At 40.1% G+C, this 26,091-nt stretch overlaps 1 protein-coding gene across 1 annotated transcript; it reads left to right on the top strand.

The window, feature by feature from the left end:
- The first annotated feature begins 552 nt into the window (after positions 1 to 552).
- On the top strand, positions 553 to 25,465 carry LOC148034725 (uncharacterized). Its single transcript, XM_087679686.1, has 6 exons — positions 553 to 1,594; positions 1,889 to 2,466; positions 13,662 to 13,851; positions 13,935 to 13,999; positions 14,347 to 14,557; positions 24,624 to 25,465. Exons 1-6 carry the CDS (start codon positions 1,445 to 1,447, stop codon positions 24,975 to 24,977), a joined length of 1,548 nt encoding a protein of 515 aa, XP_087535812.1. The 5' UTR covers positions 553 to 1,444; the 3' UTR covers positions 24,978 to 25,465.
- Positions 25,466 to 26,091: the final 626 nt, after the last annotated feature.

Below are 26,091 nucleotides of genomic sequence, written 5' to 3'. Positions count from 1 at the left end.
CACATAGCCAAAAGGTCCATTTGAAGAGTTGTTTGACCTACGTGTGGCCAGTGGTGCTTCAATGGGTTTACGAACGTGCACAAGTTAATGCACTTGTGCGTGTTTAGGCTCTTTGGGGTCTAGGATTACTTGGGAAGACTTTGATTTTCAGCACTATCTTGAGGCATAGAGAGAGAGAGAGAGAGAGAGAGAGAGAGAGAGAGAGAGAGAGAGAGAGAGAGAGAGAGATATTTGTAATGGTTAGAATTCTACACTACAAATTGGGATTTTGTCATGCTATTAACAATGAATGTATATTTTTTGAGGGTTGTAATTATGAAGCTGGTATTTAAGAGAGAGTTTGAACATCAAAAGCAATAACTTGATTTCAAAGAGTTGTTTCAGAAGAAGAGAGAGGAGAGAGAGAGGAGGATTTTGGGTCACACTCGTTTACACCTGGCAGCATGAGCAAGGACAGTGTATATATATCTAACTCAGCGTGAGCAAGGACATTGTATATCTCTAACTTATTTATGTATGTACTATTTTATTTTCTCAGGCATTTAAAGATCTTGTGTGTGTGTATCTGGGCTGTTTGCTTTTCCTCTTTCCAGGTTCTAAGGCTTCTAACACATGCTTAAGGCAGAAGGGCTGGAAAGCTGTTGCGTTTAAATATTTAAACTACGGTCAATTCCCTGGATCTACTAGCTGATGGTATTGGTTCTGTGCTTGATTCGATTCCACACGCATATGTGCAAACCCACACACACAGACACACATCTTCCCACACACACAGACAGAGAACAGAGGGACACACGTACACAGACAACGACAGCGAGAGACACATACAGAGGATGTCCTGGTGTTGGCGTCTGATCACGTGTGCGTTATTTGGCTTTTGTGCGATTCACTCTCCCCAGCTCCATTGGAGGCAAACCAATTGGGGATTACGATCCAATGTCCTAACCTTCCACACAATCTTCGCTTTCTAGTGGGTAATCTCAGTGGTATCAGGACTCCATTGGGCCTGATTTTAGCTCAATTCAGCAGACTGGGATTCCTGACGTATGCCCCACTTTGGGATTTTTGATGGCAGCCCATGCAGAGCATTGCTGAAGAAGGGATGCATCACAAGGCTGGGCCTTAAGGTCACCAGAGAGGATATGCTGTGTATTGCACAGAGAAGCTCTAATACCCCGGCAAAGGGAAATCTCCAAAGGCCGAAATTTGGGCCTTAAGGTTACCAGCGGGTATACTCTTAAGATCACCAGAGGATATACTGTGTGTTGCACAGAAAAGCTCTAATACCTTCGCAGAGAGAAATCTTCAAAGGCCGAAATTTGGGCCTTAAGATTATCAGAGGGTATACTGTCCATTGCATAGTGGAGCTCTAATAAATACCTCTGTAAAGGGAATTCTCAAAAGTCTGAAATTTTTTGAAGGATCTGCACTGGTTTGGATTAGCATGGCACTCCGTAAACTGCATCCAAATCATAAGTCTGCAGGCCCAGCCAATGTGATAGCTTCTCTTCTTAGATCAAGGCTTTCCGCCTTTGTTACTGGCGGTATTATCTTTATTCTCATAGTCACAGGAACGGTGCTCGTATATTACCAGGTATACCTTTGATGATCGGGTGCTAACTCGTGCGGGTGTGAGTGAGTGATGACTCCTGTTTTTAAATAAGTGTGTAATGGCTCTTAGTTTTCTGTATGAGTGAGTGACAACTCCTGTTTTTAAAATTAAGTGTGTAATGACTCTTAGCTTTCTGTGATGCTGTGTCAAATAATCGATTATTGATATGAGAGAGAGAGAGAGAGAGAGAGAGAGAGAGAGAGAGAGAGAGAGAGAGAGAGAGAGAGAGAGAGAGAGAGAGAGAGAGAGAGAGATTTGTTGCAATCTTTCATGCAGTTGCAATACTCTATGTTGCACACCCAAACAATAGCAGGAGACAACTTAAGACCAACCCCTTGGCATCCTTTCCACCTTGAGTCTCCAGATCCTTGGAGTCGAGCAGCTCGGTTACCCACGATTATAAAATGCAACTATTTAAGCTGCCTTTCACACACACTGATGCCTCGTCAACAGCCCCAATTATCTGGCCATACTCATTCATGCCCTGACTACTTTCAGTGGATCTACGAGGATTTGGCTCCTTGGAGAGACAACAAAATAACACAAGAAAACCTTCAAGATGCCCAGAAACATGCTGCTTTTCGTGTGGTTATCATTGGAGGTCGTTTGTACACAGAGTTCTACTATGCTTGTGTGCTTCCTAGAACTATGTTCACACTTTGGGGCTTACTGCAACTGCTCGAAAAATATCCTGGTATGGTTCCAGATGTGGACCTTATGTTTGATTGTATGGACAGGCCTGCAGTTCTGAAGAATCACTATAAGAGAAATAAGATTCCACCACCACTGTTCAGATACTGCAGTGATAAGACTGCTTTTGACATTCCATTTCCTGATTGGTCATTTTGGGGATGGTACCTCTCTCTCTCTCTCTCTCATACAATACTGTTTCTACATGTACGCATAATTTTTTCATTAAAAACTGTTGTAGTACATAAGATAGCATACACAAGGAAGCATGCACTCATGCATATAATTTAATTGTGAAAAGCATTATAATACACTGGTAGATGTTAAATATGCTGGTGAATGCTGAGTGCTGCTCAGGTTGATTTTTTTTCTCTCTCCACACACACATGCACGCACACATGCACACTCACCCACCCACCCATACACGTTTTCTTTTCTTGGAAAAATATTGCATTACTCATCAATATACAAAGTGGCTGAATACTCTAAATGAGTGCAGCCAAGAAATACTGAAAATTTCTAATGAATAAGAAGGTCTAGCCAATCCTGGAGTGACAAGGTTGCTAGGGGAGAGATTCATGCAAAGATCTTTGGAAGTGTGTGTGTATACCTATCAAAAACTATGGGATCAAAGGTTGCCAAGTTGCAAAGAATCCATAGCATCTGAAGTGTTCAAAAGTACATCCGTGGAAAAAAGGTAGCATATGGCTTCAATTTGGTGAGTCGACACACTCCTTGACAAGGTGGCACTTCATTGTCCGCTAATGGTGCTTCTGAGGAGGCATTGCCCCTCGTAGTGCAAGATCCATCTCTCCGACCTGATGTTTCATCTTTGGCTCAATAAACTTGTATGTAGAGAGCCACTATGGATGTGTGAGGTGTTGTGTGTAAAGTAGTATTGAGGATGTTTTGGGAGGCATGGTGTTCCATCCCTCGTATGTCTAGAAGAGATCACAAAGGTCAAAATAGCATGATCTGTTGCTATGCCAATTGGTCTCTTAGATACCTTAAGTTTTGATTGTTTGGTATCAATGCTAGTGAGCCTATTAGATAGTCCACAATACTTGCCCTTCCTTTGTGATTCCAGCATGTTAGAATGTTTGATCCTGGCTGTTGTGGTAGGCCATTAAAAGTGGCTAGCCTATATGCACTTCCCATGGCCAATAGATGTGTCCCATAGGTGCTTACTTCTTTGTCGTGGGCTCTCCTATGTAGGCCTACTTCTTCTATGGCAATCTCATTGAACATGGCATTATCATCTATGTAAACGTCACTTTGTTTATCTTTAGTGCATGTATTGAAATCCCTCATTAATAATATGCCCCCAATTTGGCATATCTCATAATGTTCCCATTAAGTATATGAAAGAGTCCTACAGAAGGACTCGGCTGTCCTAACTCTGAGGTGTCCTTAGTGCATTCACACTAGGTCACTTCATGACCATTGTGACCAATGCTACTGCAGTCTAGCACCCATCCAAATGTCCAAGGATGTAACTTGAGGGACTAGCTATCAACACACTACTATCCCTCATACCCACTTGCCCTTGAAAACAGCTTGGTGTCCACATTGAGCTAGGGAACCAAAAACTAACCACATGAAAAATGGATTTTGGACTTAGACTCATAGACTCAGGGGTCCTAATGCAACTCATCATGAAGTTGGAAAATAGCAAGTTGGCCAATGTTTTTCAAGTAAACTCCAAAATTCAAGGCTCTCTCTCTTTGTGGAAAATTATATTGATTACAAAGTTTGTAAAGTAGAAGAGTGCCACAATTACTAGATGTCAAATAGGGTGATTCCAGAAGCATTCTAGGAGCTAGATCATCCTTGGTATTAAGATCCACATACTTATGGTGCTAAACTTGCAATGAGGAAGACACCTCAAATGGCCAATATGAGTGTTCACTCCAAAATGGGAATTCTGTCTCTCTCTCTCTCCCCATTCCCATAGGATTGTATCAACTAGTTATTAGCAAATCAAAGGCACAAATGCAAGAGATGCAGATAAATATTAAGAATAACTTGCAAGCACAAATGCTGACTGAAATGGACACATTGAAAATTGAAATGCAGAAAATAATATAAGCTTGCAAATCTGAAATCTTGATATTGAAAGAACTAAATATATTTAAGAAAAAAGAAGTAAATGAGCAAGAAGAAATACAAAAGGAAAAAGAGGCATTAAAAGTGTATGAAAGGTAGGTCCTCTCATGGCCAAATGGCAAAGACAACATTGAAGCATATAGAGGTGGCCATCCCATGGATTGAGGTGATTAAAAAGAAAAAGGGAACATTAATGAACAAGATTTGAGGTAATGAATGCCACTTTGGAAGAAGGGGCTTGAAGATACGCTAGGGCATTATGTGTACGAGTAGTAGAATAGGAGGAGAAGGGTAGCCATAGGATGATGTTAAGACACTTGTAGACAAAATTGGGGCTTTAGCGGTACCTATAGCTAGTGCTTCGAGGGTGGGAAAAGAAGACTCCAAGCACAAGGTTTTAATCCTTCGCTTTGGGGATAGAGAAAAAAAAAAGTCCTTCCTCTGTAAGAAGAGAGCCCTCTAAGGCGATAAGATTTATTTAGATGAGGACCTAGCTTTGAAAGTGGGGGACATTAGTAGAAGTTGTTATGGACAAGTGCCAATGGGGTACCTAAGTCAATACTTGGTCAAGGACATTGAATTTACCCTTGGAAATGACTTTTGGTGTTGTGGGGATTAGAGATTTAAATGATTTAGTGTCCTAGACTAAGGTTTGTGGAAAGTTTCAATACTTTCAAGTTCAAAGAGGTTAGGAATTTAGGCTAGGCACCATGTAATGTTAATTTAAAATGAGGGCAGGGCCAAAGGGCTAGATAGCTCGTTTTTGCATGTGGAGGCCCCAATGAAAGTGACAATTTGCCAAATGTCAAGTTTAGATTAGTTTTGGGCATGCAAGTGTATCTTCCATGTTGGGCCGTTTTTCTCCCATTCTGAGCTCTTTGGGGTAGATCTGAGGGTGAAGAACTCAATTTGAGTAGGGAGACAGCTGTTGAAGCTTCAAGAGAGCAAAGCAACCTGAGTTTGAGCAGATTTTGGGGCTGTAAACAACAAGAAACCCTAAAATCGAGGTCATTGACAGTTGCTGGTGCAGAAATTTGGGGTTCAAACAGCAGCAAAACCTTAAAATCCAGCAGAAGACCTAATTTTCTCCGTCTAAAATGGGAGAGGATTGCTGTTACAGCAGTTTTTGGATATTAGATTGAAGGTTTCTCTCTCGTCTACTATCCTCCCTCATCTCAGCAAATCTAAAGATATTCAGCACTATTTTGCTGAATTTAGACCTAGTTACTGCTATAATTAGGGTTTATTGGCGATCTTAAGAAGTGTGTGATTAAATATCAGTCATTCAGAGTTTTCCTCGATTGTTTGATGGTGGACAGAAATGGTTATACTGTCAAAACCCTAATTTACAGCTGAAATTAGGGTTTCTCAACCACCTTGAGTGTGTGCCCTTAAACAAAAGCCCAAAGATGAAGATCAGAGCAGGTGTTGGAAATGAAGTATTTACAGCAGATCTCATGACGATTGGACATCCACATTGAAGTTGACCTGCATGCAAGTGTACTAGATTTAATTTGTGCCCAGATTGTGTCAGAATCAAGGGGCAAATTGGAGTTTGATGCAGCTGGTCATTAGTGAAAGCCAAATGTAATGGAATTTAAGAAGTACTACAAGGGGCACTAGATTTGGGGCCAATTGGGTGTTGGCTATCCAAGACTAATGTGGTGCTGTATTTATTTCAGATTTGTGAATTTATTGCTTCTTTCAAATTGTGTTAAATCAGGTCATCTACCACCCTATCCAAGAAGGAAGCTTGGTTTCAAAGCCACCTAAAATGTTGGTGTGAAACTACAATAGAGCCCTATGCTTGGATGCTCGTTACTTTGAAGATAGATTCCAAACCATAGAGATAGCCATGTACACAAAAACACACCAATGTAAAGGTGTGGCCATCTAGCAACTAGAAAACCAAGAAGCACTACGGGCTCTGGAGGTGTGGCCATACTATATTGAGGGGAGGGGCTAACCTCAAACAACTAGTGCAGGTAATGAAAAGAGACAATGATGCACGATAGTTATGAGTTAGGGCACATACAAGAAGTGTCATGAGGACATGTATTTTTGAAACCTCACTTAACATTTGGATTAATTTTTAATCACATGATTAAGCAAATGTTGCACATGTGAGGTGCAACTGGGGTTAGAGTAAATTTACGAGCCTGGGATTCGAGAAAATCACGGGATGTCAAAGGCAAAAGTTGCTATAAGCTATGTTGTATAGGTACTTGGTGGTATCTGGTGTCAGTTGTTGTCCTAGGTCATTCATTTGACCATAAGTGTTAGTTGGTGACACTAGAGATGTGGTGTTTAATGGTACCTAATGCTGATCTAATGGTCAAAGATAGCACAGAGAGACTCGGGAGTGGAAGATGCCTAGCCAATTTAATTATTGATCAGTCAGATTTTTTTCTAGGCACCGAAACAATTATTAGATTAATTTTCAGTAATTAAAGGTTGAAAATTAATAGTTAATGATGGATAATGTTGGAAAAACCATTTGGGAAGATTGCCACTTGGCAAACTTGCTTATACAAGCTGGTAAAAGGCTAAAGAAGAGGAAAAACGAGATCATTCTTGTTGTATCAAAGGTGGGAGAGCTGTGAGCAGCCATGGCTAACCTATTTTCAGCCATTACAGCTAGCCATGAGTGAGTTTTGAGGAGGCGAATGTAGATTCGAACCCTGCATAGCTGGGCAATTGCATCCAGGTACAAGGTGACAGCTGATTTAGATGTCTCAGCTGTAGGCGACAGCATTTAATGCTGTTGTGGCAAGGCAGTAGCTGCATTTGATTGATTTTCAATCATTCTTTGCAACAAAACTTTGAATTTTCTCTCTCTACAACTTTCTCCCTCATCTCCCAGCCATTTCACAGCCTTGTTTTAAAGATCTTAGCATTTGGACCCTTAGAGGCTGATAAACTGCAAATTTCTCTGACTGTCAACCCTAATTTACAGCAGAAATTAGGGTTTAGCAGCAGTATTGGAAAGCGTGCCGGAAATTGGAAGCTCCAAGACTTAGATTTTTCAGGGCTGAAGGTGAATTTCAGCTAAATTCAGGTGGAGGACTAGCTAGCCATTAAATTTGGGGCATTTCCATCGTTTATGAAGTGGGTGAAGGCCAATTAAGTGCCCGAATCAAGGGCCAAATCAGATTGACGACTAGTTGGTCACTTTGGACAGCAAGAGGAGTTTGGATTGCGAAGGGGATCGGGAGAATCCCATTGTAAATCAACTTCTTCTTCAATAAAGCTAAAGAAATACCGAAAGGGGCGCCAATTTTGGGGCCAATCACCGTGTGCATTGTCCAAGATTAGTAGTAAATTTGTATTTTCAGATTTGCATTTATTGTTTGCTGCTGTAATTAAGTTGTAATCAGGGATTTATTACCCATCCATGGAAAGAAGGCTGGTTTCAACAAGAAGACTATAGGATATGCTCAGTGCAATATGCTAGGAGGAAGCAAACTCGGCCTGTGTGTGATCACCACTCTTAGACTCGTGGCTTGTAGCTCAATGTGTCTGTGCATCAGGATGGTGTGGGTTGGAACTTGGTGGTCATTGGTATGGGATGCTAGCTCTTGGGACTGTGGTCATGACTTGAATTGTTGCTAGCTTCCAGGTTCGTGGTGAGTTTGTTTGGCTCTATGACTGGGAGGTGAGTCTAATATCTAGTTCCTATATGTTTGTGGATATAACTTGTGTCATGTCTTATGTGGAGGTTGGATCCTAGATGGATGCTTCATTGGTATTAGAGTATCAACTTGATATTTTGTGCAAGATTCAATGACGTGCATAAAATTACTTTTGCTCACGGGATCGTGATGGTTCGTGCATGATAGATACACTTTTATCTTATTTAGGGTGTTATGGGACACTATCAGTGGGGCATAAATGGGAGACACATCTTGTAGGTGGACATCATTGTTATATATTTGACATATTTATTGTGTTTTTAATATTTAATATTTATGTTAATATTACAACTAACTTTAATGTTAATGTTAACATTATTGTTAAAGAGAGAGAAGAGAAGACTTTCGAGGTGAGAGAAGAGAAGAATGTGATGGAGAGAGAGAGAGAGAGAGAGAGAGAGAGAGAGAGAGAGGATTTCTCGACTGCCCGGGACTATATGGTGGGTTCTTGATAGTTATGGTGTGGAGAAAGAAGGGGGTGCCATAACGAGGAGGTGTGTTAGCCTATTTTATTATTGCCTTACAACTGTTGCTTGGGAGAGGTTCTGTGAGGAGGGGTTAGTGAGAATTAGGACTAGAGAAAAAGTGTTTTATCTCTAACTTCTTGTTCTGCGTGGCATAATCTTTTGGGTAGTTCATGTGCAAGCAAATATTGGATTTAGCTTGCAAGCCACGTTTATTAATAAAGGTGGCAACTTTTTGCCCTTTTGCCACATGATAAAATCATTTTTATTAATGTTTCCTTAAGGACCGCCCATTTAATCCTCAGCTTATCCCCTTGCTACACTTATTTATTTAATTAAAAAAAAAACATATTTAGGTTTGCATTAAAGGTAGATTGTTTTGACGCCATCCTATAGTTCTACTAATCGGCAATCTCTCACATTTTTTGTCTCAAACACTTTATTCTTACACACAAAATAATTGCCTTTTGTACTTTCATTCCCTTTCTTCGCTCTCCAGACCACTTTCTTCTATCGACACCATGATCTCTCCTAGTATGCCTACCTCTTGATGCATTAGTTGTAAGCGAATCTCAACACATGGAGGATGCCCAATCAACTTGAACATATGCACGGGGCTATGGGTATCGTCCCAAAGGATCTTCTTCCATGAAGTCTAACGCAAACTTGCTTAAAGTGGTTATCCAAGCTCAATTAAAGACATGCAACGACAATTGGTTGAGCTATGCACTCCCCACTTTTTGTTTGTGTCGACAACCATGGGGATGTCGAATCTCCAATTCCAGCTTGAACCCTTTAAAGAAGAGGAGGAGGAATGTGATGACACCAACATAAACTCGTGACTTGCCAAATGTATAGTTTATTTTGATTTGTATTAGTTTGATATTGTTCAATGTATTGGATAGATACAGAGTATGCTATAGGGAAAAGTGTATGCTTGGTGGATAGGGCTATGTACCAAGCTGGAGATGGTTTTTCAGAAATAGGTTGTGACAAATGACTGGATTGAAGATTTTCGTAAAGCATTTGAGCTTGACATGGGAAAGAAGACCCTAGATGTATATCATAGGAGTTTAAACACCTTAAGAAAACAAAGGTCTTGCAGGACCCCCATATGTTATTGTATATGCACTATCTCTTCGGGTTGTTGCTAGACTACTAGAACAAGGTGCGCTGCAACTCTCTGCATTCTTTAGATGACATCTACGGGTATGCTAAAAACTTTGACAATACTTTGGTTGTAAAGGGATAGCCTTTTGTCAATAGGTGGGTCCCATTGAGTTGCCTCTACCTTCAAGCCAAATAAAAATTCTATCTCAGTAGTCACTCATTAGTCACCTTCGAAGCTGTGCAAGAAGCATGGTAAGTGCAAGGCGACTTGTAGTAAAGATCTCTCTAGGGGTTGCTGTTTTATGTGTAATCAGATTGGGTGCTTTTGTGGAGATAAAGAGTGTCTATAGAACAAAAAGATGAAATCGATTTCAAAGGCTTTAGTAAATATTGTTGAAGCTCTAGGTATTTCTTTTGAATTTTTAGCAAAGGATTGCTTTGCTAAAGTGAGTAGTTGCAATGGTTGTAAAATTGTGTTTGACGTATATAACCTTTTAAAGGTCACTGGCCATATTAATGGCCAAATAGTCAAAGCTTTGTTTGGTGACGATTTTTCTTACAAATTTCTTTATTCTCGATTAATTTAGAGACGTTGACTCGACATAGTATCCATTGACTGAGAATATTGTGTTTGTTACGCAGAGGGACCAACCATGAATCGTTGGGATCGGATGGTGTTAAGATTGGATCTTTCGATCCAACAGTACCATGAGTCCTTGGACTTCTGATTGATGAGCTTTGATCATGTTGATGTCATCCTTGGCATGCCATGGTTCTTTGATAGATTTTTTTTTGTCCATTGATTATAAAACCCATGTACTTTCTTTTGAGCTTATGGGCATTGTCATGTGATCAAGGGCTGTTTATCCTCCGAGATCATTGAACCTAATGTACGTATGCTATTAGCTTGGAATTTAGTAGAGGTTTTCATGATCCAAATGTTGTTACTTATGTTTGTTTTATTGAAATGTTCAATCATCTATGGTGCAATGTAATTTTGTTTCTTTTAAAAATAATGTTGACACTAATTTAGTCGTGAGTAATTATTTGGATTTGATTTCACACGAACATGTCAATGTCTTTCCATCTGAATTACCTAATGGACTTTTTGCTCATGTCACGGTAAATTGGATCATAGTATCAAAATGTTTTCTAGTAGCCATCCTATCTCTTAGCAATTGCATCAATCAAGCTCAAAAGAGGAGAATGAGATAGCTAGGAAACTTCATGATTATCTAGCTATGGGCTTTATTAATCCTAGTAAGTCTCCATGGGGTGTGCGTGTTCTTCTCACCAAAAAGAGGGATAGCACAATGTGCTTTTGCATAGATTATTAAGTGTCTCAATAAGTTGACTATCAAGAACAAATATTGGTCATCTCAAATGGATGATCTTATAGATTGACTTTGATACATGCTATTTCACTAAGGTTGAGGATGCCATAAGATACAGATAGCTTCAGAGGATATCTTGAAAATTGTGTTTCAAATGCGTGGTAAACACCCTTAATTTTTGTTCGTTCTTTTTGGATTAACCAATGCTCTTGGACCTTTCTAGTAGATGATAGGATGATTTATTTCATTCATATTTTGAAAAGTGGATAGCTGTTTTTCTTGATGACATACTTATCTATAGTAAGTTCTTGGAGGAGCATATGAACTACTTGTGTATTGTCTTATGTCTCTTAAAGGGTTTGCTGGCTTGTTTTGAAAGCTCATTAAGGACTATGCTCATATTGCTAAACTTAAAGGTATCTGAAGCAAGAAAAAGCACCTTAGTCGACTAGTTGTTTAAACCATTCACAATGTTTTCAAACATTGAAACGGTTGGTTATTACTATTTTGATATTGCAGATTATTGATTTGAATAAACCTTTTGAAGTTCATTTGGTTCTATTGATTAAGCTATTGGTGCTATACTTTATCAAGATGGCTAACTTCTCGCTTTTGAGAGTTGTAAGCTCACGAATGCCAAACATGTTATACGACCCAAGAGAAGGAATTGTTGGTGGTTATCCATGTGCTTTAAATTTGGCATCATTATTTGTGTGGCGGCTGGTTTATTATTTGGACCAACTAACATTCCTTAAAGTATCCTTCCGGTCAACTTGATCTCAGTAGCCATAAGGCGAGATGGATGGAGAGGAGTTTGACTTTGAGATCCCTCATCGCAAGGGTGCAACTAATATAGTTGCTGATACCCTTAGTTGGATCCTTGAAGTTAATGCCTTGTTCTTCTTTGAAATTTGTCTAATTTGTATCTTTCTCTCAAAGGGCATTGCTAAAAATAATTCACTTTGGTACGATCTAGCAATTAGTCCAAGACGGACCTACTAGCCCAAGAAGCTTTGGTGGTCCAAACACTCGAAAGCTGGTTATTGAGAGAAAGATGGCGGAAAAGTATTTCATTTGTAATGGATTACTTTGTAAACAATGTAAATTATACGTGCTTGATGATCAAGATATTGGCAATAATATTTTGTATGAGTCATGACATGCTGAGCGTGGGATACCCTCACATACATCGAAGTTTGGCCTTGGTGGTTGGCTACTTTTATTGGCCACACATAAAGACTTTGGTTGAGTCACGACTTGCAGTGCCATCTTAATAAAGTTGGACGACACAAACAAGTGGGGATGCTATCTTCTTTATAAATTTTCGATAAGAAGTTATGGATTTTTAGTAGGATTACTCTATATGAATCAAGGTCATGATGCAATCTGGGTTGTGGTTGATGGATTGGAAAAAATGGCTTGATTCATTCCCACAGATATGACTATCAAAAGCCACAAGTTGGATGGTCTCTTTGTTGAGCATCTTTATAGGCTTCATAGTTTACTTGATAAAACAGTCAATGATTGAGACACTAAGTTCAGTGGCCATTTTAGGCATAAGGTTTCCAAAAATTGGAAACTTGAGTTTCCATGTTGTCTTTGGAGCATGTTGAGATGAATGGATAGGTCGATAGGACAAATCAAACCATGGAGGATATGCTGCATGCATGTGTTTTTCGCAAACAATTTGATTGAGAGCATCACCTTTCTTAGATTGAGTTTTCTTATAACAATGCTAAAGATTGGCTATTGGCGATAGCCTATTTATGAGTATAGTTATTAATCAAGACTGCTGATTGCCATCGAGCTCAAGGGGATAAAAATCAATCATTCATAAGGGGGGGGGGAGGGGGTTATATCCTTGACATCTAGATGGGCATTGGTAGCATTGGTCAGACGTAGTGTGATGCACAATGGCATTTTAGGCTTAGAGTAGTTGAATTCTACTTATAGGACTCAGGGGGACTTTTGGCTTGTAGGCCGATGTGTCCGTACATCGGGATGGTGTGGGTTGGTGTTATGGGATGCTAGCTCTTGGGACGTGCTCGTGACCTATAGTGATGCTAGCTCCCATGCTCAAGATGAGCCCGTTTGGCTCTATGACTGGAAAGCATGTTTGATGTCCAATCCCTATTTGTTCATGGACATAGCTTGTGTCATGACTCGTGTGCAAGTTGGATCCTAGGTGGACGTTCATCTCACCTCATAGATCAAGGTAGTCCCTTGCTTGTGCCTTTGGCTTGTCTTGTAGATAGTCCCCCATTCTCAATAGAGATCGTGGCCCTCTATGGGGCCTTATGCAAACCTTTCATGCCTCCTTGTCTTCTTGTTGCGAGTCTCAAATGTTCTCATGTCTTGTTGTGCCTTCAAGTGAGTGTGCTGTGCAGGGTGAGTCATGAGCTCTCATGCAGCAATCTAGGAGCCGCGGGAGTGCTCCACGAAGGGTTCAAAGGGCTGGAAAATTACACTCGGGGGGAGAGAGAGAGAGAGAGAGAGAGAGAGAGAGAGAGAGAGAGAGAGAGAGAGAGAGAGAGATTTACGAAAAAAAGAGAGAGAGAGAGAGATATATATATATTTCTGTACCATTTTTTTCGTAATTAATACAATTACCTTTTGCGAAAAAAAAAAGAGAAGAATATATTTCTACTTGCAGGCCGCAAATAAATATGTTACCGTGGGCTGAAGAAATGGAAAGCATTGTTAATGGTTCCAAAAGTACTGAGTGGGAAAAAAGGGATCCAAATGCATATTGGAAAGGAAATCCTGATGTTGGCTCAAAAGTACGTCAAGAACTTTTGCAATGTAATTCAACAGAGGATTGGCATGCTCAGATCTTTCGGCAGGTATGGCTTTGCTTCTGATTCGCTCAAAGTGGACCTGTCTGACTGTTTTGCATTCGATACTCAGCAGTTATATCTGTGAACAGAATTGGTGGGCTGAGGCTCAGGCTGGGTACAAGAACTCCAAGCTGTCCGATCAGTGCAAACATAGGTATGGCATTTTACTTGTATGGTTAATAGCCATAGATTTTGCAGTTCTTTTTAAATGTAGGGATATTTTAATTATAGTTCATTCATGGAATGAAAGAAACTTTCTGAAGCAGAAAAATAAGTGATGTGTCAGCCCTATGTGACTTACATTTCAATTCAATGAAACTGATTCAGACTAGTTTAACATGTTAGACAATCCTATGTAGTGTATCGAAGCCCTTGATTAGATTATGCAGTAAAACTGCTATTTTATATCAGTAAATACAGCCTGCTCAACTGTGTAGTATACTTTACTATATGTAAGCTCAAATGTTTGTTTGAGATTTTAACTTCATATTTTGGATACAGGTTCAAGATCTATGCAGAAGGACATGCATGGTCCGTGAGCTTTAAGTATATATTTGCATGTGATTCACCTGTGCTTGTGGTGAGTCCGACATATTATGAATTCTTTACTAGGGGACTTATCCCAATGGTGCACTTTTGGCCAATAAGACGTGAAAACTTATGTCCATCCATCGAGTTTGCAGTGGACTGGGGTAATTGGCACTTAGATGAGGTTTGTACTTCAGTTTTCAATTTGATCCACTGTGTTCATAGGTACATTACAATGCATAAAAATAATGCAGGCCCCTTCCTTTAGGGATCTATCTATTATTATTTTCTTGATTTTTCTGAGTTGTCATTATTCATTCATACACGTAAGGATTTCCTAGGTTATTGCAAAGGTTCCTCTTTCTGTGTGACCAGCACATGCTCATTTCCATTAAATATAGGACTGCTTCGAGATTGTCAAATGCCATTTACATTTAATAAAGGACCGTTTCTAAGGTGGATGTAGCTTGTCTTTTGAAGTTGGTCATCTCAATGGCATGCTGCACCAAGAATCATCTTTTTGTGATCTCTAAATTACTTTCTAGTGAGAGCAAAGGCACTAAGTGTTGAAAGCATCAAAGATAACGATAGACTTAGCGTTGGAGCATCTTGCTGTCCACCAAATGCAAAGGGCAACAAAAGTAGCAGGAGAATTATAGTGCAAGATAGTAGCAAAATGCATGGGGGCATTGTTAAGCTCACACAACAAATTGCAGCACTATGATATGTACATTGCACATCCAGGCAAAGAATAGCAGGAAGGGAAGGGGGAAACCATTCTGAAAAGACCACGATCCACCTCTATTCCTCTGTGAACTTGGTGCTATTTGCCAGAGTCCCAATGCTATGTACCTTGAGAAGCCCCTGACAGAAGGGGAGTGGAGAAAGTCTTGTCCTTATCATGATGGACAACTGAAAGATTAATACCACTGACTACTGGAAAATTCCTACTGCATCTCTTCCTGTACACAGTGACCTTCCTTGCTTGGTCTTTGAGAAAACTGATTAGAATTTTGGCAATGTTTTAAAATCACTGTAATCCACAATATAAGGAGAATGTAGCAGGATACAAAATAAAAGTTGAACTTGTACTTTTAGGCTGCTCACTCTATAAACATCCTATGCTTCCTTATTGCTGCTAACATGTTTTAGAGACTCGTGATGGTTTGAGAAAAAGTTGCTCGGATCTTCAAAAAGGCCTGTGTATTAGCTTTTAGGGTGTTTCTGTTGCCAATTTGAGCAAATTGGTAGCCCAAATATGGTAGAATTGGGCTGTCACAAACATAACCAAACGAAATGAGAGAGGTCAAAAGAGATTAGGTTCAGCGCCCAGCTATATACATCTGGTGAGTTATCAAGGTTTATGTGATTTGGTATTTAATTCTCTTAAGTACACTTATTTGTTTTAATCACAGATTATTATATGGATATAGATAGAACGGACATACTATCCCAGTGTAGGGTAATTAATTCTCTTAATTGCATTTATTTATTTTGATAATAGAATAAGTAATATGGATTTAGATACAGCGGACACAGATCACCGGTTTATGAGTGGTTGCACCCTTCTTCACAGAATTTCAAGGATCTTTAAGTCAGAAATGTTAATTATGACGCAAAAAAGACGTGAGATTACTGAATTGATTTGCCAACTAGTTGCGACACAAGAAATCTCTCAGACTACAAGAGCAATTTGTTAACTTGCTGACAATGAGCTCCTATCATGTGCGATAGGTGCTTAATAATGCCTTAATTTAATCCAGGTTTATGTTATAGACATATGTAGGTGGTTGATGAGGTGAGAAACGCCTCTGTTGTCCACCATAGAATTTAGCAAACCAGAAGAAAAAATCACCTCCTCTGAAGTGAAAACAAAATTCTTTGCTGATATCTATTGCACGACATCTCAGGAAGCTAATAGTTTTGCAGGTGCTGTAGCCAGCCCTTGCAGGTCGCAACAACATCCTTCTTCTTTTGGAGCATAAGCTCTCCCCCTCCTACGCCAGTAGAGTTGGGAAGGTTCTTCCAGGAGGGTCCCAACTGTATCAGCACCCATGGTTGGAGTGGAGGAGTATGTGCCTCAATTGGCTCGAGGCTGCTATTATCTGTGTGGGATCATGGGACTATTGTTACAGGCAGAGCCTTACAGGTGAGGCTAGATATTGAGGGCTTCATGCATTGAAATCATCAATGTCTATGCTGCGGAGGTTTGAACATGTGCTGGCTTCTAGATAGAGATGTGGCTGGATTGCCTGAAGTGGACTTCTGGATTCTGGAGGAAATGTGAACAACCTAGAGGTCTTCAAAGATCAGCAGGGCAGAAGCATGGATTTCCAGAGTGTAGCAGATGATGAGTAGGAGGCCTGGGAGGCCTTTGTTTTCACAATAGGAGCTTGTGATGTCTGGAGGGATCCAACTTTCCATGGACACAATTGTCTCATTTGACTTCTCGTAGGGTTACAGGTAGTTGATAGGCATTCTCCTAGAGCAGTTGGACAGGTTCTATGTGGGTGAGTGGGTTCGGTTTACGAGAGGGGTGAGATTGGACAGTTGGCATGGACCACATTGTCAGATCGTGCTCTGGTCCTCCTCTCTCTAGGTGCACTTGTTTCAGGCTTCAGCCCTTGACCCCTGCCCATGTCAGACCTTGGATTCGACTTACGAGTGCGAGGAGGTGCGGAGACAGATCAGACAATTCTAGACCAAGGATTGGTCATAGGATGGGGGGATTGCAGAGGAGGTGGCACAGATAGTAGATGAGTCAAATAGGATTTGTTAGGAGGCAGCCCTCCATGCAAGATAGCAGTGTTGGGAGGAGGACCTTGCCACGAGATTTGGCAACCATCCAGAGATTGCTACAGGAGTCCCTCTGTGATCACACCCTCCATGCCCATGACCTGTGCACATAGGCAGATCTTGTGAGCTTAGAGGACAGGAGGACAAATTTCTCTTTCCACATCTCAGATTCTTTTTAGGCGAAGAAAGGGGACACCATGCACAGAGAGTTCTTTCAGGTGCACCAACCTCGCACCTCGAGGGAACAAATCCATAGCTTGTTTGATCAGGTGCACCATGTGCAGAGAGTTCTTTCAGGTGCACCAACCTCGCACCTGGAGGGAACAAATCCATAGCTTGTTTGATCAGTATGGGAGGGTGTAAGCTTGTCGCGAGGAGGTGATGGGGCTCGCCATTGACTTCTATAAACAACTCTTTTAGTAGAAGATGGTCTCAGCTTGGGTACTAGTAGGGAGCAAGTGTGGTATTGCATCTCCTGCCTTGTGATTGAAGAGATGGGAGGGTCACTCTTCACCCCTTTCTTTGAGTAGGAGATGTTCTATGCTTTCCAATCACAGGATGGACAAAAAAATGCCCAAGTGAGGATGGGCTACCCAAAGGCTTTTTCTTCTCTAGTTGGGAGGGGTAAGGATCCCTTGCTATGAGCATTGATTAATGGGAATAGGCTCGTCTTGGGGAGCCAAGGGTTTTGATGCATTTGTTCAGCTTAGGAAAGGTGACATTACTTTGCCACTTTTCCAAAAGTGCCACATTAGTAAGTTGGATCTATTTTGCCCCCAAAAAATGAATTTCTTTATTTTTTCACCAAAAAAGTTATCTTTATCTCAAAACGTAGCCAATCATATTGCAAGTTGAAACACCCATTTTTTTATATTCTATTTTGCATTAAAATGCCTCCAAATCAAATTTCATTTTTAAAAACTCTACACATGTGGTGCTTGGAACCCTCTAGAGATAGTTATATAACTACTTGATGCCCCAAGTTCCACATTAGCAGGGCTGGGTAATTTTGGCCCAAAAAATTGACTTTGCTTCCCCCCTTCCCCCTTCCCCTCCCCTCCAAAAGAAACCTAGTTTTTCCCATATGTAAAGGTGTCTAACCATATTGTATATTCATTTAAGCATTTTTCATACTCTATTTTGCCCTCCAATCCTTTTAAACCAATATTATACTAAGAAAATCAATCTACACAAGTTCCTCTCCTACCTTGCATTTTCCAATGGAACCTCTTAAAGACATAAGCAATCGTAAGAGGAAAGTGGATTTGCATGCTTGTGTGGATGATGTAACGGACGCTCAAGCAAGCACAACCCTTGGTTCGTATGCAAACCCTTGGTTCCAGGAAGTTTGTAGAGGATTCCAATCCATTCTAAAATGTTCAAGTAAGTACTAGAGATTCTAAGAGGTTCTAGATAATTCTTTGGAAAGTTCTAGAAGGCTGCATCACCACTTGTATCAACATTGCTTATATCATTACTTATGTCTATGATGCTTAGGTCATCGATGATGTTATCATCTAGAAGCTTCCCGTTAACCTCCTCAATTCTAGTATAAATAGGAGTCAGGGGTTACAAGTCCTTCAGTTTTGCCAATACCAGTTGTGAGGCTTATGCAAGGTAAGTCCTGTTCGAGTTTTTGTCTGTTCTAGTCTTGTCTTGTAATCAAGCCACGCTCTTGAGAGCATTCTCTTGTAATCAAGCTCTCTTGTAATCGAGTTATCTTGCAATCAAGTTGTAGTTCAATTTCTCTTTCAAGTTCTTCTCTCGTAAGTTGTAAGAGTAGTCTCCTCGCTCTCAAAGAGTAGTTACCATTCTCATAATAGTTTGGCAAGACTCCTAACACGATCTTGCCTAGTTGTGACGAAGTCCATGATGGAAGGTATTGTTACTTTTTTACAAAGCATCTAGCAACAAATCCAAGAGCTATAAGAAAGTAATGCAAAGCTACAAGCAGAGCAAGCACAAGGTTTGGGTTTAGCTGTGCATGGCCTACAACGATACCTTCAAGAGATTCAAGAGATAAGCCTATATTAAGCCAGAGGTCCATTAGCCTATTGGCAACCTTCATGGTAAACATAGGAAAGAACAAAAGGTCAGTCTTCTAGAGAAATTTGATGGCACAAGGTCAAAATTCAGAGGTTTCCTCTAGTAGGTACAATTGTTTGTATGTATGTAACCAAATCATTACCCAAATGATGCTTTTTGGATCGGCCTCATAGAAACTCTCCTCTCAGGTACAACTCTCACTTGGTTTGCTCCCTTGGTTGAGAAGGAATCCCCATTGCTATATAATTTTGAGGCCTTCGTACAAGAGTTCTCTGGTACATTTAAAGAAGTAGACAGAGCAAGAGTAGTTGAAATATTGTGGACTCCTTGGAGACCTGGCGATACCTACTTGAAGGCGCCCCTCAAAAAATCAAGTCTTCAAATTGATTTGCCTCTTGATTTGCTCTAGCAATTGGCTTTCCCCAACTCTCTGGGAAATGAGATTTGCCCCAACTTTGAATGTTGCTTGGTCCCTCACTTGAATCTTGTTGAGAATTAATTCTCAGTCCTAAAAATTCAAGACTTGAGGCTTCAATCTCTTGGCACACTTCTCGAGGTTGTTATCAAACCCTAACTTTTACTGTAAAATAGGGTTTACAGGAAAGAGAAATACAAGTTCTTAGTCTCTAGGGATTAGAATGCTGAGATCTTCGAAGCAAGGCTAGGAATTGATTGGAGAATGAGAGAGAATGCCGAATAGAGAGAGAATTTGAACTTCCATTGTGAGAAAATGGAAGAAATCAAATGTTGCCTTGTCTAGATAGCCATACAAGCTGTTTCCATTGATGGAACATGCCAAATATGATGTTTATTTGGTTGAAATAACCCTCAAACTGTTGTCACTTACTATTGTAGTCTTTTCAGGGCATAGCTTGTTAGTTGTTGTAACAACTATGCTAGCCTTCTCTCTATCTCTCTCAGCTTGCACAAGGCTAGAATGACTCTTTTTGTCTCTCTCCCCCAGCGTAAAAAACGTATTTCCCACTTGCATGGGCAAGTTTTGCCAACTGGCAGCCTTCTAATCCCATTTTCTAGCATTATCTTCATTATTAAATTAATTTTCAGCATTAAAATTTTAAAAATTAATTCAATAATGATTTTAGTGCCCACGAAAGTAGTTTGACCAACCAACAATTAAATTGGCTAGGCCAATTCATCTCCCAAGTGTTCTTGAGTCTTTTTTAGCCACCAGATTGACATTAAGTACCATCAAATGCCAATTCCTAGTGTTGCCAAACTGAGACTTGTGGCTAATAAAATGTCTTAGGTCAAATTTTGGCAGTGGATACCACTTAGTATTTGTGCAACATTAGTAGAAAACTTTTGCCTTTGATATCCATTGATTTCCTCGGGTCCTTGGCTCATAAATATGAAATAATCTCAGTTGCACTTCACATGTGTAACACATACTTAAACATTGGATTAAAAAATAATCCGAATATTAAGTAAAGCAAGCAAAAAAATTGATAGTGCCTTTTAGATCATTGTCATTGATGAAGACTTCGCTTATGTTGTCAATGTGATAGTCTGCATCGATCATAGATGGGGTGTCCTCTTGTTCACCCAAGCCGCTCCCCATGCTAGCCTCCACGGCCACTATACTTTTATTAACCATAAGGTCTAGAGCTTTTTCTTCTTATATAGCCTTGACTTCTTCTTTTGCTTTGTCGAGTGGTAAAGGCTTTCGGTAATGGGTATCTTTCAGCAAGTCTTCCACTTACTCTTCAGTACTCATTGTAATTGAAAGGGAGTCCTCACATTTATTGAGTAGGAGCCTAAATGTGGTTATCCAAGAGAGAAAGTGAATGCCATGGTGATTAATTCCATGTGCACAGGGAGGTTCTTGAAGTAGATAGAGGTGAGTTTTTCACAAAAATGACCTAGTTGTTTGTGAAAGGCTGCTATGTTGTTGACGTAATAAGATTGCAAGGCACCTAGTCCTTGTTGGAATCCTTGAAGGCCAATCCTGGAAGGTAGGTATTCATTTATTGGATAGGGTGTTGCAAGCTTGGAGCACACTAAAAGATGGTATCATAATATTTAATGTTGGAACAAAAGACCTGATACAGGTTTGATCTCCTTGCAAACTTTGTGCCTTGGAAAAATTGCATGAAGTCAGCAAAAGCATAATCCATTGAGAGAGGGGATGGGGAAGAGGGATAGGAGACAAGTGCAAGGGGTGTTTGAGAGAGCAGTGGTTGAAGAGTTGGAAGGTGAAAATGAGGGCTAGTTATTGGTTTATATAAGCAATGGATTTTTAAAAATTTAATTAAAAAAATTTAATTAGAAAAAATATTTTCGAAAGGTAAGTAAACAAAATTATAAAATAACCCAAAGTATACAATATCAACGAATCAAATAAATAAATAAATAAATAAAAAGAAATAAAACAAATCCTTAATCTATTCATTGTGAATTTTTGATACATTGTCCATCTCCACACAAGTTTTGACTTGTTGCAAAGCACTTGATACCATATAATTCTTCTTCATTCTTTTATCCATCTCAAAAAGAAAAAATATTTAGTAAGTTTCAAAATATAATTGTTCGAGTGTAAATAAAACAACAATAATATTCAACAAGCTCACCTTCCTACCCCCATTCAAAAGTTAAAGCTCTTCGTACTTATGTTTCCCATCAATACAAGATGCTCCTGTAGATTTTACAGGCTCCAACAATCAGTGACTAACTTAAGGGTTCCACTTGGCTTATGTATTTGAATATCAAAGGCTTGTCCCATGTCTTTAGTGGACTCCACGGGAATCCATTGACATGCTTTCTTCATCTAGTATTGATAATAGAAGTGCATGTATAATGATGAATGTACAATCAAGTAATGAAAGGTAACACTATGGATCATCACTCTACATGAAAAGAAGTCACCTTTGTGCACCTCGTCCAACTCATCCCATCTTTCTTCAAAGTTGGAATGAAAGAAACCCTCACTAATATTCTTGCAAATAAACATGGAGGGACAATGATGTGTATTAGTGGTTTTGAAGAAATAAGCAAAAACATGAATTGGCACAAACCATGAAAGGCCCGTTGATCTTAAAGCTCTCCCAAATTTTAGCGAACTATAAATGTCATGTATGAGCTTCAACTTGAATGGTTGAAGTAACCACTCGTTTGGAATGGGCCATTCTAAAGAATTGAGAGATGGACAAGGAAGTAATTTAAGAGAATTGTACGAAATAACCTATGTAGGCATAGATACATGAAATTATAGAAAAATCTCTTGTGATCTAGAATATATTGTAATGACCTTTTAATTATCATTATCTTATCCACATCCACATGTAGAGCTTTGTATACCCTAGTCAAGCTTTTCAAAAGCTGATTCTTGACAAAATCTGAAGGCACCATATTTGATAGGAGAGAAGAATCAAAAACCTCAACAACAAATAAAGAATTGAGAACATGAAAGCGATGACTTACAATTTAGGGAAAGACTTGTCAAGTAGTCCCATGAGATAGTTGTCCTTCACACCATGTACATGTTGAATTGATGTAACAAGACCATCTCGAGTTTCCTGAAACCCAAGCATTGTATTTGTTCAATGATTTTACAGTGTACCACGGTGACAAACTCAAGGATGCCCAATTCTTGAAGGCTACATGTAAACCTATGAATCCTTCTTGAATGTTGCCTCTTTCTATTTTTCATGCCTATCCATTGTATTGTGTACATAGATAGCAAAGATGGAATCATGAGATCGTCTTTGCTAATCCACTGGATGGATTTGGGAAGAATGCTACAGAGGAGAGGAATGCAAGTAAGAACACTTTAGAATAGTGATATAAATGGAGACGGAAGAAAGAAGTTGGGGGTTGTATAGAAGATATTGTTGACTGTGTGGCTATGGTTGTGTGAGCATAGGAGGAATTAGATGAGAATATTTTTGGAGTGGAGGTAAGAGAATAACCAAAAGCATTTCTTGTGGAAAGTCACAAAAGAATGCATTTTTTGACTATACATGACATAGAAAAGGTTTTGGGGGGAGAAAACCCCTTTTTGGAAAGGGGGGGGGGTTTTTAAATTGGGCCATCTTTTTGGATGCCTAGTGGAACCCACTTGACATGAGGGTGGTAGAAGTTTTTTTTGGGGGCAGGGCGGGGCATAGAGGGACAAGCTTGTAAGTCATGCCCAAGGGAAAAAAGAAGCAGATAAAATGTACACTCCACTCCCTCTCATGGGTCCATCTCAAATCTCATGCAATTCGGAAAGTCATTGTAAGCTTAAGGGTCCTTTTTTGAGTCCTTATTTCCCCTAACGATTGTGGTCTCCTCCAGTTTCTTCTCCATGGTTTGAATGGACTGGAGTTGTACCTTGGTGAGAATGATGTGCAAGGTGTTTGATTTGGGGGGGGGGAACCTGTAAAGTGCTCTGACGTTGGACCAAAGGTTTCCATTGCAAGTTGTTGCTAAGGTGCTTCCGATCTTGCTACTGCTCATCCGGGGTGAAAGCTGCTGCAGAGGGAGGGAGCAGCTGGTAAAAAACCTTTGATGTCGAAAGGGGGGAGGGGTGCGTGGGTGTGGAGCTGTGGGAAGGACAGGGCTGGAAAGAGATGGTGGGACAGGTGGGGCAGGCGTTTGACAGCAGCAACTGCCGGGGCACAGTGGCCAACAAAGGTGGGAATTCAGCGGGGGGGGGGGGGGGTCTGATTGATACAGACGGGTGGGGGCAATGGCAGAAAGCACAGGCAGGGTGGTGCAGAGGTGTGGCAGATGGGTGCAGTCCTGCATGCAGCCTCTGGGTCGGCGTGGAGCAGAGGGATCAGCATGTGTGCAGTGGGTGGAGGGCAGAGGTGGTGCCAGAGACCTGCACAAGAGCAGTGGCAGAGAGCAGTGAGAATGGCGTGTCAGGATGTTGGGCGGTGTTGGCAAAAACTCATCAGAAATGTGCAAATTGGGGTCTATCAATGCTTACTAATATGTTTCCATTAATGAGCAGTTGTAAGATACTTATTTGCAATTCTTAAGCTTCTTGACTTCAAGTCCGAATGCAAGCTCTTGAAACATTTGTGTGGAGAAAGAGAATAGTGATAGCAAAGTGAACTTATGCAGAACTTTCAAGTTCTTTCCATCCTGTTTAATATTGCTGGAACACTCTTCAATTCAGGGGGGATAACCATGTATACAATTTATGTTTTTGTGATTATGTTCAGAAACAGTCATTTTCTAAATATGTCCATTTGAAACTGCAAATTATAGTAAGAATGAAAAGTCATGAAAGCACTGGAAAGATTATCTGCACATTTGCCTAATGATCTATTCTCTTTCAAAGGATTGGTTGCTTTTTTTCCCTTAACTGCTGTTTTATCCCTTGTGCAAAAAAGTGGTTTCTTTCTTGTTCTTTTTCTTCAAGCTTGTGACAAGCTCCTTATTGAATGGTTGGCTTTTCTCAGGCAAGGGCTATTGGGAAGTCAGGACAGGAATTCATGTGGAGGAACCTCACAATGGATAATGTGTATGATTACATGTTCCATCTGCTCAGTGAGTATGCAAAGCTGCAGAATTTTCGTCCTTTGGTTCCTGCCAATGCGCAGATGCTATGCACGAATACTGTTCTTTGCTTCACTGATGACCCCAGAACCAAAGATTATCTTATGAGATCTCAGGTCAAAGTTTCTAAGGTGCCGCCTTGTTCAATGTCACCTCGAGATCCATCATACATCTCAAGCGTAGAGAGATTGAGTGTAAATACCACCAGTAAGATATGGGATTGGGAGAATGTGGCTAGGAAGGAGGCAAAGAGCTAGTTGGTGAATGCCTCCCAGATAATTGGTCCCCAAAAATTTGAGGCATCATCCATTCTGAGGAAAGCATTAAACCGCCAGTGCAATAAAGTCAAGTACAGAAAAGATCAAGGCTGGCAGTCACCTCATTTCGCTGTTGGATTGGCAAGCCTACAATTATGTAGCAAGGTTCTTGATCAGAGGGAAGTAATACCTTCTGATGAGTTTCAACAAATCTGGACAGGTGCTTGAATATTTATTTCGATTAATTTCCTGCCTTGTGCCCAATTCTTTTTGATCTGTATATCTGAAAATACATGATGATGTGTTGTAACTTTTTCTTATGTTGGATGGCTGCCTAACCCCTTAAGTTAAATTTTGATCACATCAACTATTTGATGTGTTGACAGTGTTGTAATTATGTTTTGATAATGCATGGGTCCACCTGGACTGAAAAAAATATGCTCCAGAAATGTGAAAACACCAGAAGATACACAAAGCTTACAGTTCTTTACATTTCATAGGGTAGTGAATTGCAATACTTCTCTCTCTCTCTCTCTCTCTCTCTCTCTCTCTCTCTCTCTCTCTCTCTCTTGTGCATGTTTGCTCGTCTTTTTGTGTGGTTTCGTCTGTGTGTGTGTGTGTGGAAGCATGCATATGCATGTGTGTCTTAGGCTGTGCCTTATGATTGTATGGTGTTTGATGTAAATAGTTTCTTCAATCCCAGTGATTAGCTGGGTGTATTAACATCCCCACTTTATCTTGTTGAGAGAATAGATGGTAATGATAAAATTGAAAACACTGATCTTTAAAATAAGTCTTTAGGCAGTTGACTTGTTTTCTAGTATACAACCATGGATATTTAATTTCTCGGTAGATGTAAAAGGACATGAGTACTCCAGGTTATGCTCTTTGGGAAGGGCATCACAAAGTTGCATGCTTCAATGTGGACGTGAGAATTCATCTTCTGTTCATGTTTTGAGGATGTCCAAGGCAAGCTTGCTTAGGCTTTTCACATTATTTCATGTTGCTTCCTTAATGGTGGATTATATAAGGATCCTATACAAAACTTGGGTTTACCCCAAAGCCATAAAGTTTTGTTTTGCAGACAGATGGTTATACGGAGTGATTTCTTTAG

The sequence above is a fragment of the Lygodium microphyllum genome, chromosome 6 (assembly GCF_053477565.2).
Source record: "Lygodium microphyllum isolate KBCC chromosome 6, Lygodium_microphyllum_v1.1.10, whole genome shotgun sequence".
Classification (NCBI taxonomy): domain Eukaryota; kingdom Viridiplantae; phylum Streptophyta; class Polypodiopsida; order Schizaeales; family Lygodiaceae; genus Lygodium; species Lygodium microphyllum.
The sequence above is the reverse complement of the archived record's forward strand: the minus strand, read 5'-3'. Positions and strand labels throughout refer to the sequence as shown.